Below are 17,456 nucleotides of genomic sequence, written 5' to 3'. Positions count from 1 at the left end.
CTTGTTGAAGAGTTCAATGTTGTGTGCTCTTGAATATTCCGCCGCCTGGTTGTGGTTCCGTTGTTGACTGCCCTTCTGTTTCCGACGTATAACTTTCCTTATAAGCCTGCCTACGATAGCAATCACAAAAGCTTAACGTGGTATTCAACTTAACCCTGCATTTTTTGAGCTTCTAGTTTTCTAATTATGATTTCTGTTAATTGGAAAAAATTTCCAGAACACACAAAACCAGGAAAAGGTTTACTAAACCTTGAGAAAACCATATTGTAGTATTGTATATTTTTTTAGAGTGCCCAATCACTACAACTTCTTCCTGAACGCCACGCTTGTACAATTAACGATTTCCGAGCTACAACGATTTGAAAAAGGCATTTTTTGTGAAATGCAAAAATTCATACGCCCTTTCTAAAAATCAGTCGTGAGTCGGATTGACCTCTCCATCGGTTCAAAACTTATGGATTGCCATACTGAAGCCATGTCCAAAGTTTCATCCAAATCGGAGAAGGTCGAGTCTGATGATCTGCTAAGCATTTCTGGAATTGCTCTTAAGTACTATTTAAGTACTATAAAATCTGCACTATCGCTTTAAAAAACAAAAGGGAGTTGAAGACGCACCTAGAATTAGATACATAAGCAATCATCATCATCCCAAAACGAAATCCTGGGTATGGGTCAGGGACACTTTATTGTAATTCTGAAATCTCTAGAAACCAAAAAGGAATCAGTCATCGGGATCAAGCTCATCAAACTATGCTGGTGAATTTAAAGAACTTTATTTCTACACAAACAAAATGTATTTACCTACTTTAAGATTTATCATAACCATTGAAATAAGCAATTGTACTTTAATGTTATTTATGCGTACATTAACGATTTATAAATAAATGTTGTGTATTGAAAAAATAGGAAGAAATACACTCACGTAGTTTCATATATCAAGAAACATTCCGTAATTCCAATACATACAAAAACAAAATAGAAGTCATGTACGCCAAACAAAGTCCAGATACTAAAATGTAACTACTATTTAAAAACGGTTATACAATTGTATCCACTGGAATACGATCTGTATTGCACTACTTTCAGTATTACCTAATCGAAGCTGACCGTAACTAAATTAAATAACATATTATGAAAACATTATAACGATATAATGAATGACTAAACGCTGTTTGTCTGCTAATAATTAGATTACTAATGATTGTGGCATATTTGGATATGCTCTGCTATTCAGAACATTGCAATTGTTCATTGCACTATAATTTAAAACCTACCTGTTCGAATTCATCTTTAAACTTAACTACTTTGGCACTTTCCTAACTAGCATTACTTTATCCTCATTAATGAAGTTAATCCTACAGTTAAAAGTTACTACGATATTCATGCTACATCAATGGATATTCAACTCTTCCTTTCCGGAGTAACGATCCTCACTAGTAACGTAGCGCATTTAGTTCAAATAACAAGACTCATACGTCGGCACCATATATTTGATATTGATGAAAGCATCTTCGCCACCATGACGTTCTAACACCTGGAGCGTCTCGTCGATCAAGTCGCCCACATTCATGTTGTTTTTTTGTGCGTAGTCAATTGCGTCACCGGAGTTTACTAGAAGAAATAAACAATTTCATGTGTGTGAATTGTTTGCAATGGAATTGCGGTTTTTTTGGTTAACAATTTAGTTCAATTTTGTTTCAGAGATTTTTCTCTCCGTCGAATTTTCTCGGAGATAGCTGATTTTGAAAGCTCCTCTCGCAATGTGAATCAAGTACGTCTGTGTCATTTAATTCCGGAGATATAATGGTATGAATCATTACTACAGTTATACTTATGAAACATCCTAGTTTGAAGTAATTCGTTAAATAAAATTAGAAAATGCCCTCTGCGGCTTGGAGTTTAAGCAGTGTGACAAAAAAAAATATTAAAAAAATAAAAAAAAACTTGTTGTAATCCACCCAGTAGTGCAATGATGCCTTTCTCATATATAATACTGTGGTATTCTATTCAAAATATTTCTCTTCGATTTTTGAAAGAAACCAAGGGATTGTTTGTGTATTAACTAGTATAGCATAGAGAATGAAACAGTTCTCTGATCGGTTAGGCCACCCATTTGAAAACCAAGTGGGTTCTCTATTATATGTACTTCCAGCACCGGAACCCGAGAACCGGTATAATTGATGTCCATCAGTATCCATCAACTAACATGAGGTACAAACTCTACTAGTTTTTATACAATTTGGACGATTTTGATCCTAAGATTGGGAATAACGGTTTTAAGTCCAGTTTAGAAATTTTTTACGTGTTTTGTTACGCCGGTTTAAGTGACTGTGTACAATATTGAACACACTTCACACTATGACTCAGGAACCGGAAGTCGGATCCAGATGAAATTCAGGAATTCTGTATGAGACCGAAAGACCTTTCATTTGAATCTAAGTTTGTCAAAATCGGCTCCGCCATCTCCGAGAAAACCTAGTGAGATTATTTGACACATACACACACATACACACACACGCACGCACGTACATACACACACACACACACACACACACACACACACCAATTTTTACTAGTCAAGTGATTGTATAACCTTTCTATATGAGAAAGGCAAAACAATAATGGACTAATGACATGACCGACCAAAGCTTCGACTTGTTCGAAAGTAACTCTTGGGTTGTGAATCAAGTTCTAAGATCAATTGGATGTCACTTTCGGTTCCGAGATTTAATGGTATAAGTGACGTAACCGACAAAACTTGATTTTTCTCTCCATTCATTTTTTTCGGAGATGGTTGAATCGATTTCAACAAGCCTAGGCTCGTTTGAAAGCTGCTATTGAATCATTGATTGAGTTCGAAGATCAAATTCCAGATACTCCTACTTCTGGAGATATAATAGTATAAATGACGTTATCGTGTTTTTGTCGTGAATATGACTTACTTCACTATGGGGCGCCTTTTCCTAATTTACTCTCTACAAGAAAGGATAGAACTTAATCGTGAATACCTCTTGTTGTATTTAATGCAGCAACATACTTTCTTCTCCATACCATCGAAAATATGCTCAGCAATTTGTTATAAAATGTTTAGTAATATGAGATCTCCAAAAATAACTCAAAGCTACAGTTTTATAAAATGTTTGGTATGAATAAGCATTAAGGTGAAATTCAGTGCCAAAATAAGGCGCACAAAATTTCAGACACAAAGATTGAACGAATCATCGCACAAAGCGTATCGTAAAAAATCGACACAGAGATACGGAATAGTTTTAGTGATTGGGTGCTTTGATTTTCTCGCCTATAATGAAATTGTCCATTCTTTGTTACAGATCTTTGGCATGAGCTATGTACTGTTCATCCGGTTCATAAGCGAGAGATGTGAATGCTGAGTGTGAATTTTGTGGTCGGTTGATCACATATACATCCATGTCATTCCTTAAAAAACGCTTCAATACACAGATACATGATAGTTTCATGGACAATACAAGTACCAAAAATTTGGCTATTCACACAGCCAAAACCGTGCAAATTATAAGAAATTTTGTTCCATTGTATCATCTTATTTTTAATATATGACACACACATTGAGATGTTTCAAATACAACAATTTACCACAGGTCGTCGCCATCATTATACTTACAATATCATGAAAAATGCAATTATTCCAAATTTTTGGTAAGATTCGACATAAATGTATTTCTATTGTATTTGTTTACCTTTTTGATGTGGAACACATCTTTATTTTCTATATAGGGGTGCAAAACTCAAGGAAAAATACACGTAGAAATGTGGTCAGGTTTTAAACACTCACAGCTCAGTTTATTTTGTATCAATTATTAATATTATTTCATCATTTGATTGGAAATATTTCAAAGTTTCGATTTGAATGTATCAAGCCACGTATTTTCAATTATATATGATTGACATTTTGATGAGTAGCGAGCAGTGTCCTATTTTGTCTGCTAAAAATCTACGGCATACCGGATTTCACTGCCATAAACGACGGTTTTGAAGGAGTAAACGATATATCAAAGGGAAAGCATCGCTCTGATTGGTCAATCGATGCAAAAGCGAAGATGTTGGAAGCACGCGAATCTATAAATAAAAGCAAAAGTATAGCTAACGTTTCAGTCCTACGCGTAGCATGCTAGATGTTGCTAGACAGCAAGACAAAAAGTGCCATAAAACGATTTGAAGCTTTAATTGGTATGCTCTGATCTTGTGTCATGCAAGCTCGGATGAAATTCCATGTAATGTCGTTTCGCCTGTGAAATTGACATCTACCCCAGGGTAAATTTTGAATGTCTAAGATTAATTTCTAATTTATATAAGATGAACTCGATTGATAATGAGAAAAAGTTTATCGCTTCAACCGAAATCGCAGAATGGTAGAGAAACTTAACGCTATAAAAATAATTGCTTGCATACAAAACACAAGCTTGGTGAAGAGAAGCTTTAATATCAAAATCGTATCGCAAGTATGTACAAAGATGTAATTGCATACATTTGGAATATTGATGTAATTTCGTCGGCTATAAAACAAACAATGTTCGGTGTTGGTTCCTAATCAAGATCAATCTAGACAGACTCTAGTGCAATTGCGGATTCAAAAGTGTGACGATTGATTGAACTGTTTGATTGTAGATCATTAGAAATGTTGGTTGCCTTGGTCCACATCAATGGCTCGAACAACCCCATGGGGCTGATTCTTGTAGTTTTTATAATTAATAGGTGTAGAATTCGCTCAAACTAAAAAAAAAATTTCGAAGCGTGGAAAACTGGTTCAGTTTTATTCGTATTCACCTCATCAAGTTATGCCTCTGGCATTACCCACCCGTATTTTTACCTTGTTATCTATGCCGTGGCTTATTTTTCAAAAATAAACTCAGTATTTCAAAAACCGCGGAGCTAAACCAGACTCCCTATGGAACTTAACCGGACTATACGGTTTCACACAAAAGTAAAGAACGAATACAGTAAAGTGTCAAATCTCTAGATTTCAACAACAAAATTAATGTAAGAAACGTAAAACTTTTGACATGAACTGAATTGACTAAGCGTTATCCAGATAACTGACGTTCGCTAGTTACATGAAAGCGCATATACAAAGGCGATCCATGGAACGAAATAATTACTGATGTGTAAGACATTGAAGCTGTCCAGTTTAGCCCCGGTCTCACTTAACATTTCTACGATGGCACCCTGTACTGTCAAAATGATTTTTGATTCATGTAGTGGCGACAATATACAAACAAAATCAAAATTCGTAAATGGATTCAGTTTACAATAAAAACGAGTAAACGTCAAAAATGTATATTTAGTTTACATACAATTTGAGATGACGGCATCCGTTTTGTTGTTTCGGTGTGACGAAAAGATTTCGAATCTGATGCTTTACGTTTTCTTAAAATCCCATGGCGATTCCCGAATTGTCAATATTCTTTCAATATTACAATTTTTGGATCGGGATTAACGATTAAATTTTGAAAATGAGGTTTTAAATTCAATTCAATTTGTTAGCTTCCGATTTGTAGATGTTCTTAAAATTGTTCGATCAAGTTTTACAAGTAGGTTTCGAAAATGGATATCATTTTAAAGCCAACAATGGCGCTTCCTTCTACGAAGTGAGAAATATCTACAGAAAGATACTTAAACCACAGAGAACAGACATCCAAGTGGAGATCTTAATGTGAGTACGAAATTTAACGGTTGTTTGACAAAGTATCACCAAGCAATTCGCAAGCGCTTCAAGCAGTCCACACAGTCAATTTCCTTTACCTAACTCAGCAATATTTTTACCGACTTTTACACAGCTGAACGTCGGTAAATATTATATAGGCCAGGAAGATTCTAAACCGATTAGTTCTGTAATTTCTACAGTTCAGTACAATACAAAATAAATTTTGAATTTAATTTAGTTTAATGTTTGAAATTTCAGATAACCATTTGCATGGAACCAAAGTGCTTGTCGCTGATGCAAGACCCGGATATTTGGAAACTAGAGCCTGTGCTACCATATTTTTATAGAACGAAGAAGGGCGCCCGCGGAAAAGCACCATAATTATAATCACTTTAATCATTATTGGGCTCAACTTATACTTACAATCCATACTTAACTCGAAGAACTCGAAGCATCTAGACATTGAATTTTGTTTTTAATTCACTCCATTGCACTTACGTTGATCAAATTCAACTAAAAACTAATATGGCGTGCTGACAATTGGATTCGTAATATTTACCGAACGATTCGTTGTAAACTGATGAACTGCTGATCGTTCAGTACTATTTCTTCCAAATCTACCAGCTCAAGTAGCTGGTACTCAATGGATCTATTACGATTAAAACGAGAGAGGGATAAACAGTACAAGAGGTTCTGTAGAACTAATAATGAATGTAACTGGCGTGCTTATACCAATGCACGAAACATTTATTCACGAGCCCTGAATAAGACTCGATGTGAATATGTTCAGAGAAAGATCGATCAACATCAGAAAAACAGCAAGGAGTTATGGAAAATTCCTAAACAATTACTAAAACCTACACATAGCTCAGCAAAAACTTTAACATTTAATGGAAGAGAAGAGCACTCAGAGCAAGTGATACCAAAAAAATTAAACAGTTATTTCATAAATAGTGTACAGCAGATCAATCAAAGAATTGATTTGGTTGGTGAAGGTTACTGGAACGGATAAAACCGAGGAGTACCGTCCCATTAACATGTTGCACACGTTGGAAAAAATTTTGGAACTTGTTGTTAAAGATCAGCTGATTAACTATTTAAACTCTAACAGTTTGCTAATATCGGAACAATCGGGATATCGGAAAAGTCACTCCTGCGAAACCGCTTTAAACCTGGTTTTAGCTAAATGGAAAGAGAAAATCGAGATTAAAGAGACTATTTTTGCAGTGTTCTTGGATCTGAAACGCGCTTTCGAAATCATTTCTAGACGTATACTGTTACAAACACTACAACGCTTTAGTATCGAAGGAGTGGCATATAAGTGGTTTGAAAGCTATTTGTTTGATAGAACCCAGAGAACTGTTTTCAACGATATTGTGTCTAGTTTCCAGGGTAATTCACTTGGTGTGCCACAGGGTAGTGTTTTAGGTCTGATTTTATTCATTATGTACACATAAATGACATGAAGCGAGTTTTACGGTTTTGTGAAATAAATTTGTTTGCTGACGATACTGTTCTGTTCATTACAGCTAAGGAGTTGGATGAAGCGGTTGCACATTTGAACGAAGACTTACATTATCTGGCTCAGTGGTTAAAATTCAACTAAATATATGGTTATTTCTTCTTTAAGCACTGGACATGAAGCCAACATTGAAATTGATGGAGAGATTATTGATCGCGTTAGAGAGTTGAAGTATCTTGAAGTCATAATTGATGAAAAGCTAACATTCAAATCTCACGTTAACAACATCCTCGAAAAGGTTGCCAAAAAGTACGGTATATTATGCCGCCTAAAAAATGATTTAACAACCAGTAGTAAAATTCTCCTGTATAAATCAATAATCTCTCCTCACATTGACTTCTGCTCATCGATTTTGTTCCTTGCTAACAACACGCAAATGTTGAGATTCCAGCGATTGCAAAATAAGTTCATGCGATTGATTTTGAAATGTAATGGATATACTTCCTCTAATCTTCTATTGAATGCATTACAATGGCTTTCAGTGAAACAGAGAGTATATTATTTAACAATGATGTTCATTTTCAAAATCTTAAATGAAATGCTGCCTCGATATTTGAGTGATCGGATTGAAAGAGGAAGTGACTTGCATAGATACAATGCTAGAAATGCGAGAACACCAAACTTTTTATCAGCCAGATTGCAAAACTTATTATTGTACAAAGGGTTTTTTCAATTCGATGCCAGGACGAAACAAACGGGCTGCAACATTGACCGAGTTAAAAAAATTGTGTATTTCACACATAAAATCAATATTGTAATTAGATCTTTAAATAAAGCATTGATTATACTATCTATCAGTTGTGTGAACTAGAGTATGATTTCAATTTAGTAAATTAACATGTTTCGAGCTTGAACTGTTGGCGGAAAAGCATGAGCTTTCAGTGAAAGCTGTCATTTGAAACAACAACCAGTAGGGTCATTAAAAGCAAACTTTACGAATGGCAAAAACATTCCTTGGTTTCTCCAGGCAAGCACGTCGATTGATATATACTCAGTTTGCACGCTAACTGTTACCCACGTCACTCTCAAAGGGCAGAAGGTGTAACACAAATATTCCAAGTGGATATGAAAAGGAAGAAAATTCAAATACTCATACTCACTATTTTTCACCTTATAGGCATTGAACATTGGTAGCAGTTGTCGGTAGAATGGTACCAGGGCCGGCCCGATGAGATCTGATGCCATTACTAGCTGCTGGATAATTTTCAATGTGACGCACATGACCTCGATGTTACGTGTATTAAGGGCATCTGTGAATCAAAGACGCAACATTAAACATGCATTTGCTTGCTATCCAGGAAGGTAACCAACTTTTGATCGGTATAATAAGCTGTGGTATCACAGAATAAATTTTATCTCCACCATGTGTTAGCAAATCCTGCACACCTTGCCGGGCGTAGGTTTTATATGGATGCCTTGTTTCCGATAAACCATCAAAGAACAGAGGCAGATACAAACTATAATCTAACTTGTCGATATCGACGGTCCAGGCAATTTTGTCTCCACCGGTTAGATACTCCATTTTGATTGGCAAATCTCCTCGGTCGTAGTACATTCGGAATGAGGTTGCCTTCGGCTGGATTATGACTTTATCTGAAAAATAAATCCCAAGAATCTCGTTAAATTCACACTATTTTTTGGATTCTATCGGATTTTTTTCGCTTTCTAGGATTAGGAACAGATAATTAAAAGAGTACTTAAGTAATTGTTCACAATTATGAAAACTAATTTAAGACATATGTGTAAAATTTGTATTTAAAAGTTTGTACAGCCTAATCGGAACATTACTATACGAATCTCATTATTATCGGCAACTTACACTTCTGTGTTTTAGGAGGACCCATCACGAAAGTGTTCTTCTGGAGGGACTCGATCGAAAATGCTGGAACAGGTCGAATGCAGGGTGCACTTTTTACAGCTCTCATACCCGAAAGGAACCGAACACCAACTCCGAACGTCGCCGACGATGATTTGGTCGCCATTCTTGTTCCCCTTTGATTCATCGATGTAAAAGTGTAATTGAACAAACTTGGAAACCTCAGGCGAGAATAAAAAACTTCGTTTGTTAATTTGATGTTCATCAACTTCTTTTTCTCGCTTATAATAAATTAATTTTACTCTGTATCACATCAAATTAAAATTTATGAACGAATTTTTTTTCAGCTGCCTTCAATCCGTTCTCGGTAACGATAACAAATAAACAATTTGCAGAGGAAAATGCTGTTACATCGAATCACAGTCCGAGACTAGAGCACTAGAGCAAAAGCATTTGGGCGGAGTGGGTGTTTCGGAAAAATACCTTCAGTTTTGTTTGGCCATGGAACCATGGAAACGGGACGAATCGCACATAAAACAGCAGTTTTTCATACATGTTTAAGTGGCCACCTGATTAAGCGTTAGTGGTTTGCATTATTGAATTGTTATAAATTTTTTACACTGGAAGTTCTTTAGCTGTTTCTGGACCGGGATCCTTGGGTGATGTTTATTAACGTCCGTGCTGATGAACGTCACGAAAATATAGACTACATATAAATAATTTACAATGTTTACCTATACTACGCACTATTTCTACAGAAAATTGGGATTTAATTTGATTTTTTGGCATTGTAAGGTCAAGATGTTTACGAAATTGATCATAAAGACGCATTATTCGATTGACTAGATAGACTGCCGTTTTTTTTTTGAGTAATTTGTTCTATTGTTTCTTTCTAAAAATAATTTCCGTGCTTGTAATTGTCGGCGATTTAATTGCGATAGGGTGGTGGTGCGCGGTATATATTATCCGCATCTCATTGTGAGCTCATGTTTATGTTTACCACTTGCAATAAACATTGAGATTTGGCCCTATTAATTTCATTCGGTTACATTTCACCTGCCCTGTTAGTATTATACCGATAGGACAGAATTCAATATAAAATCTATAATTAGAAAATGAGCTTTGTATTTATTTCTAATAGAATCATGTTCTACTTGGTTTAAAGACTGTCCCAGGACGTATAGACGCAATTTGATTTCGCTGTAAATAATTCACAAGTGTTAGATATTCAAATTTTATTCGATATACTGATAATATTAGTCTACAACAACAGAATATTATTCTAAACATTTGCTACTTAGCAATTGTAGACTAGCTGGCGCACCTTCTTGCGAACGTTCCTCATTAAATTCCGTACAGACATCTTGGCGACAAGTTTTAACACTTTTTTTCCAATCTTTTTCGAACTGTTGAATGGTTTCGGTTGCCGAGACATGTTTCCTAAGATGTGCCTCGTTAATGCCCAAAATTCCTCAATTGGTCGAAGTTGTGGGCAATTTGGTGGATTCATGTCTTTTGGGACGAAAGTGACATTTTTGGTAGAATACCATTCTACCGTTGATTTCGAGTAGTGGAAAGAAGCAAGATCTGGCCAGAAGACAACAGGATCCTTGTGGTTTCGAATCATGGGTAGAAGTCGTTTTTGTAAACATTTCTTGATGTATATTTCGCTGAAGTGTTTTGAAATCTTACCGCAGCTACAAATTGCTTGCCAGACCATAGCTTTCTTGCCAAATTTTTCGACTACAATCGATGTCTCGGACTGGTTTAACACTTGCCCTTCTCGCACCGTATAATATTGTGGTCCCGGTAAGAATTTGTAATCGAGTTTCACGTAGGTTTCGTCGACCATGATTATGCAGTTCAAATTTCCAGCAAGAATCGTATTGTACAGCCTTCGAACCCTCGGCCTGATCGATGCTTCTTGTTTCGGACAACGTTTTGGTTATTTCTGCTTCTTATGCCCACTTTTTTGGCCACATCCCGAACTGAAACCTCCTTCTTTTGCTCGTACGCCTTCAGTATACGTTTATCCAAGTGAGGGTTCGCAGGACCTTTTTTTCGACCCGTTTTCGGTTTATCCTCAAAGGTGTTATCCTCACCGAACTTCCTGATTGCATATCGCACGGCATTTTCACTTACTCCTTCCATTTTTGTTATCTTTCTCAGTGACAGTCCGCGTTCTGTGCGTCATTTGTACACAATTTTTCGACGTTGTTCTGCTGAAAGTCCACGCATTTCGAAACAAACTAATGAAAACGAATAAACAACTGCACCAGTGGTTAGAGAAGAGTGTAGACAACAGAACGCAGCCATAAAAATTGACAGATTCTGAACCATTGCAAAATGACAGCGGTTTTTGGTTGCGTCCATACTTTACAGTTTTTCGACCCAAACGAAGTTATCATCCTGAGTATTACCGAAAATTCGAGTATTGTGTACCACTGCACACTAATATCTTACCCTTGTGCATTATTAGGAACAAAACACGACCATTTTGTGGCTATCATGCTCGCAAGCAACATAATAATTGTAGTCGTTCTTTTGAGGATATTGTAAAACAAGGTTTCAGGTTACCGTTGACGTGTTTGCGATCTTGAAAAAAATAATATTTTATTTGTAATGCTTCAAGGTGATGATTAGGTGCGCGCTAATTGCCATATTTCTCCCCTGGCAGTGAAGATGATTGTACCCGTTGAGAAATAATGTCGTTCATAAAATAAAGCATTGAAACATTACGACGTTCTTTAAGTGTTTGTATATTGATAAGCATGCAGCGTGCTTCAGGCGATGACAGAGGAAATGCTGCTGTGTATGGCAACGACGTTTCAGTATTTCAACATCATACTATTGCAAAATTGGTTAGAATAGACCTATGTTTTCACTAACCAATCACAGCAGGGAAAATGATGTCATAATATTGATATCTCGTGCATGGCCGACGGTTTTGATCGTTGGCCAGCACCTAGAATTTTATGTAGTAGCAGATCTGCTTCGTTCGGTATATGGAGTATTTACGTCATGAAAGAAGAAGTATCGTTCTCTTCTGCATTGCATGACCGGAATCAATAAATATTTGTCATCATACAATATTAACTTTAATCGGCAGCCAGCCAACAACAATGGATGCATGCTTTTCGTGGTATGTTATTTTCTTCCATCTGCTACATACCGTGCTCTCTAAAGTATATTGAATCTGTTAATTCTACAGGAACTAATAGGCCAATTCAGAACTTTCGGCGATAGATTTTTGGAACTTGCTTGTATCTCGGTAATTTGTTGATAGATTTGCCACATTTGATATGCGTGCGGTGCGGCATGTATGCCGAATATGTGTTCGTTTTGTGGGTGTTCACTGCATTTGTTTCATCGGTGAGCGATTGGATTGCCACCATGTTAACTTCTCTCGCACAGCAGGAACGCGTGAAAATAGTGCCAACTGGGCTTGCAATCAGCTTAAAGAAGACGCCGATTTTTGCCAAAAAATCATCTTCTCGGATGAGGCACATTTTCATCTCGGCGGGTATGTAAATAAGCAAAATTGTCGCATCTGGGGGATGGAAAACCCGCACGTTATCACGGAGAAGCCGATGCATCTTCAGAGAGTGACGGTTTGGTGCGGATTTTGGTCTGGCGGCATCATTGGGCCATTTTTCTTCGAAAATGAGACAGGAGCCGCCGCCACGGTGAATGGCGAGCGCTACCGCGCCATGATTAGCGATTGGTTCTTCCCGTTACTTGAAGAGGAAAACTTGGATACCATTTGGTTCCAACAAGACGGCGCTCCGTGCCACACAGCCAACGCTACGATCGATCTTCTGCGCACAGTCTTCGAAGATCGAATGATCAGTCGAAATTCGGATGTCGTTTGGCCGCCTCGGAGCTGTGATTTGACGCTGTTAGACTATTATCTTTGGGGGGCTGTCAAAGATAAGTGTTATGTGGACAAGCCAGAGACAATTCAAGCCTTGAAGGACAACATTCGTGCAGCCATAGCTGAAATAAAGCTGCATACAATCGAAATGTACTAAAAAACTGGACCGACCTTATGGCGTACTGCAAGGCCAGCCGAGGCAGCCATTTGAATGAAATTATATTCCACAATTAACCGGAAGGATTGTACTTTAATATGAAAAAATTAATTTTGAAATCGGATAACCGTTTGTGTTCATGGCGAACCCTGTAGTCCGGTAGCCTAAACACTCTGCTCTGTAAATAAATCTGTGCACATTCTGCTATCTGCGCTATGTAAGTGAATGTCGGTAATCCATTTTACTTCTGTGTTACCGACAACTATTATATTCGTAAACAAAGTTCAATTTAGACCAGCTTTAAATTGAAGAACTTTTCTACTTTTTCAACACTAATGTATTGATTTGATGTAGCAATTCAATTGCTATGCACAGTTTTCGATAATGTTTGATTGCAATAAAACATAGCATTAAATGCCAATATATAGCATGACAAAAAGCTGCTGTAAGATGATGCTTCATTATATTTTGAATGCAAATTTAATGCAAGCTGCTTTAAAGCATGTTGAATTAATGTGCTTCAACATTAACTATGTTATACTAAATTTGTAAATGTGCAATGATATAATGCATATGGTTGCATGGGTTTTAAAAATATGTGTGCGGCATAGCAGCCCGGCAAGTAGCTCTAGGCCCGTGCAAGTGGTAACCCTATGGATTGCAGAAAACGCTTTACTTATAGAGTAAGCTAAGAATTACCGTAATTTTAAACGCTTCTCACTAGGTAATTTGAAGATGGAATTATATTATTTCTCGCTGAACATTAGATTAGTTTGCGATTGCGCTGGTCGTGAGCAGAAATCTTTATTTACGAACGGAAACCGAAGTTCGCAAAAAAAAACAAAGAATACTATTATAAATACTTCTTGAACACAGATGACGATAAAATATTAGTAACGTTAGTATTTCACAATTATTTGTCTATTTATCAAATTTCAAACTGTTGATGAGAGTTTCAAAAACCGCATTTTTATTGTCATTATGATTGGTCGTGTCTCGTACACAACCCTGTAATTTTTTGTTTCTATTATAGAGGCTTCAACCTTAATATCATTCACCTCTTCGGGCCAGAACAATTTTCTGACCCTATGTGCGGGGGTTGGGAATCGAACCCAGGTGGACTGCGCGAAAGGCATCGACTTACCCATCACACTATACTCGTCCCCTAGGAATGATTGAAATAATGGCTATTTTACGGTAGTTTCGGATATCAGATTGCGAGCCTGATTTCAATATTGGTACAAGAAAAGATGATTTCTATGTTTTAGGAAAAATACATTTTTTAGTGATAAATTGAAAAGTTGTAGAAGTGGTAGTGAAAGTTCTTCTGCAAGATATTTTAGGAATATAGGTTGCATTCTATCAGGTCCAGGTCCTTTTGAAACGTCTTGGTTTTTCAGTGCAGTCAAAATGTTATGTTCAGGAATGAACGAAAAATATTCACAGTCACGGTCCAATTCATAATGAGATGTATATACTTAATGAAAAAAAAGTGCAAATTGGTTGCAGGTTTCGATGTTGTTCTTTCCTTCGATTCTCTTCGATTATCTATTCCTGTTTATTATTAGCTTGTTGCCTTTCTCATTAAGAAAAGCTATGCAATCACTGTAAAAACCGACTTTTCAAACGAGGTCATATCTGTAAGAAATGTTTAAAATGACGAATGTAACAATGAGATTCTCTTTGTTTACTTTCTCTTTCGATTATTACGGTACTGTTAGAAATCATTCACTCCAATTATTTACCGATAATAATAAATAAAGCTATCATATTTGAATCTGCGCTGAAGAAATTATCGAAAAAAGCAGGAATGTTAGTCATAAAAAATAATGTTAATGATTCAGGTAGCCTTGAAAAAGACTGAAGCCTTGAATCAATGAAACTCTAGGTAACCAGATTTTTTTTCCAGGAGCCAAGAGCTATTCGCGTGCGGTGCGAACGTATGTTCAACACCAACTGCGGTATATTCCATTAGTGATGAAGCTTTGGATTGTTCGACTACAGCTGCATAATGCCTGCCAAACTAAATATATTTTTTAAAAATTCGGTATTTTTCTTCGTCCTGAAATGCTACTTTTCGCCGCTTCGTGGTATAGCAGTATAAAAAGGTATTCCGGGAAGCTGCTTATAGTCTCCCTGTACAAAAGTTTCATCATCCATTATCACGCAAGAAAACTTTGTCAAATATTTGCGTTACAACTTGCGAGCCCGTGGTTTAGCCGTCACATTCTATTTATCATTACGGCCGGTGTTATGAAGTATACACGAAAACTTTTCTAGCCACAATATGTAACTAAAGATCTCGTCTCTGTTAGGTCTCCAAAGTAATAATAATAATAAGTGAATGTCGGTTTTTTACATCAACCCGATTCTGCAATCTGACGGATTTGTGATACGAACGAATCTACACTTTCGTTCGAGTTCGAATTTTGCATTCCTTATATCGTTCGACTTGTATGATTCGATCGACTCTCGTTCGGAAACACTTGAAATTTCGAACCTTAACCATCAAAGCTGTCAACACTACTTACACGTTCTTTATTATTTATATTATTCATTGCTTAGTAAACGAAACCGTCACACTTGTATAAATAAATTAGAACGATTTTAAACCGAACAGAAGTAATACGTACGCAAGTCGATCGAGTAATGTTCGAAAATTAACAACTCGAACGAATGATATTCGAGTTCATACCCAACTCGAACGGAATGCAGAATAGAAATTGCACATTCGATCGGAATATTTCGAATCGTTCGACGTATAGAATAGGGGTGAATATATTCTTACTATTTCAAAGACAATGTACAACCATTTAAACATATTTATTCAAAGGCGCTTGTAAATTACAGGACTACGAATATATGTTTCACGATACAACCCAGATCGTTATCGTTTTAAACTGACAAACATACAAACGATCAATTCTACAATATTAGGAATTATAATTTACTCATATGTAGTGTATCTCTTTTTTTTTATATCATTTATTTTAACCCGGCTTTAATTATTTTGGTCGTTCACCGGGTAAAAGTTATAAAATTTAACCGTTTGGGCTTACAGAGTCATCCCAAGGGGGTCCAGCCCCCTTGCTAGTGTATTTCTAATAGTTTATGCTTTTGTGGCGAGCGATTCTTTTGGAAAACAAATGTGAGACCTGTATTGGCATCAATGTTGGATATATTTTTGTAAACATCAAGGCATTGATTTTATACGACGTAGTATTTCCAATAAGTGCTATAAACCTATTTACACTGTTTTTGTTGCTGCATTTGTAATATGATCGATGGAAAGCTTTCATAAGAGCTGCACATTCGTTCATCAAAAGCTAATGCAACTGCTTGAAAATTCATTTTTCATAAGATTCATAACCTTTATACACTCATTTTTTTTTTAATTTTGCGTTTTTTTTCTACGTGGAAAAAAATCTTTTTAAGATTACACCAGATCTGGACGTATCATGCATTTCTAAGATATTTTGCATAAAAAAATTTCGATTCCGGAAATCCCAGTCGTAAGCCGATTTAAAAAAAAAGTTTTCGAGATTACACCGGATCTGGACGTTTCATGCATTTCGAAGGTATTTGGCGTCAAAAAAAATTCTTTTGTTTTGCGGGGTTTTTTACGCCTTTTTCCGAAGTTACTCGATTTTTTCACGCGGATTTTCGAAGTGACGCGGATTTTTTGCGCAGTTTTGTACGCGGTACGTAACCCTCGCGTAAAAAGAGACCTCAGTGATTCGTAACATAATTTCAATTCAGAACGCTTAACATTTTTTGTTAATAAGTAAATTTGTAAAACATATGGGGCATTCCACGCAAAATCAGCCACCCAATTTTTTTTTCATCTATTTTTTTCCGGTGAAGAACTCGAAAATATTCAACACGTATTGTTTTATTTCAATATGGTACGTGGAATTTTCGTGATATGATTTTTTGAAATTTCGCGTTTTCAACAAAGAGCCTTTTTTCAACAGCCGATACTGTAAAATCTAATAAAGATAAAAAATACGTCCAAGACATGAAATGTTCGTCTTTTTCTTAGCTTTCAAATGAGCGATTCCATAAAACAACCTTTAAAGGTAATATAATGAAAAAAGTTAAAAAATTAAACAAAATAAATTTTCAAACTAGGGGCTAATTTTTTTTTTTTAAAGAAGCCTTAGGGGTTTAACTCAATCTTGGCAAAGTTTCAAAGAATTTCTCAATTACGACCCGCTCGCGTGGAGCGTACCGCAGCGCAAGTCGGATACGGGCCTAACAGGCATCCGCATTATGCCGATCCGACCGATCCGAGCTCTCCGGCGTTGACTTTTTTTCTGCTTCGGCTATAGCTGAGCTGCACAGTGGAATTTTCACGCGACAGCTCATGGAATGGCACGTCGCGCAAGTTTACAAATGATCAATGAT

The 17,456-nt window shown here is 36.5% G+C and overlaps 1 protein-coding gene across 1 annotated transcript; it reads right to left on the bottom strand.

Moving 5' to 3' along the window:
- Window positions 1-921: 921 nt before the first annotated feature.
- Window positions 922-9,654, bottom strand: LOC131438810 (parkin coregulated gene protein homolog). The gene is made up of 4 exons (XM_058609104.1): window positions 9,022-9,654; window positions 8,514-8,795; window positions 8,303-8,452; window positions 922-1,611 (listed from the first exon to the last, which is right to left on the bottom strand). Exons 1-4 carry the CDS (start codon window positions 9,281-9,283, stop codon window positions 1,451-1,453), a joined length of 855 nt encoding a protein of 284 aa, XP_058465087.1. The 5' UTR covers window positions 9,284-9,654; the 3' UTR covers window positions 922-1,450.
- Between the last annotated feature and the right edge of the window lie 7,802 nt (window positions 9,655-17,456).

This window comes from Malaya genurostris, chromosome 3, assembly GCF_030247185.1.
Source record: "Malaya genurostris strain Urasoe2022 chromosome 3, Malgen_1.1, whole genome shotgun sequence".
Classification (NCBI taxonomy): Eukaryota; Metazoa; Arthropoda; class Insecta; order Diptera; family Culicidae; genus Malaya; species Malaya genurostris.
The sequence above is the reverse complement of the archived record's forward strand: the minus strand, read 5'-3'. Positions and strand labels throughout refer to the sequence as shown.

What these genes read in the sequence shown, in the direction of transcription:
- LOC131438810 (XM_058609104.1), bottom strand. Translation starts at nt 9,283, where the DNA reads ATGAACATCAAATTAACAAACGAAGTTTTTTATTCTCGCCTGAGGTTT. An exon ending in TCCTCCTAAAACACAGAAGT is followed by an intron (nt 8,796 to 9,021) that starts GTAAGTTGCCGA and finishes TTTATTTTTCAG; the next exon opens with ATAAAGTCATAATCCAGCCG. An exon ending in GCTTATTATACCGATCAAAA is followed by an intron (nt 8,453 to 8,513) that starts GTTGGTTACCTT and finishes TTTGATTCACAG; the next exon opens with ATGCCCTTAATACACGTAAC.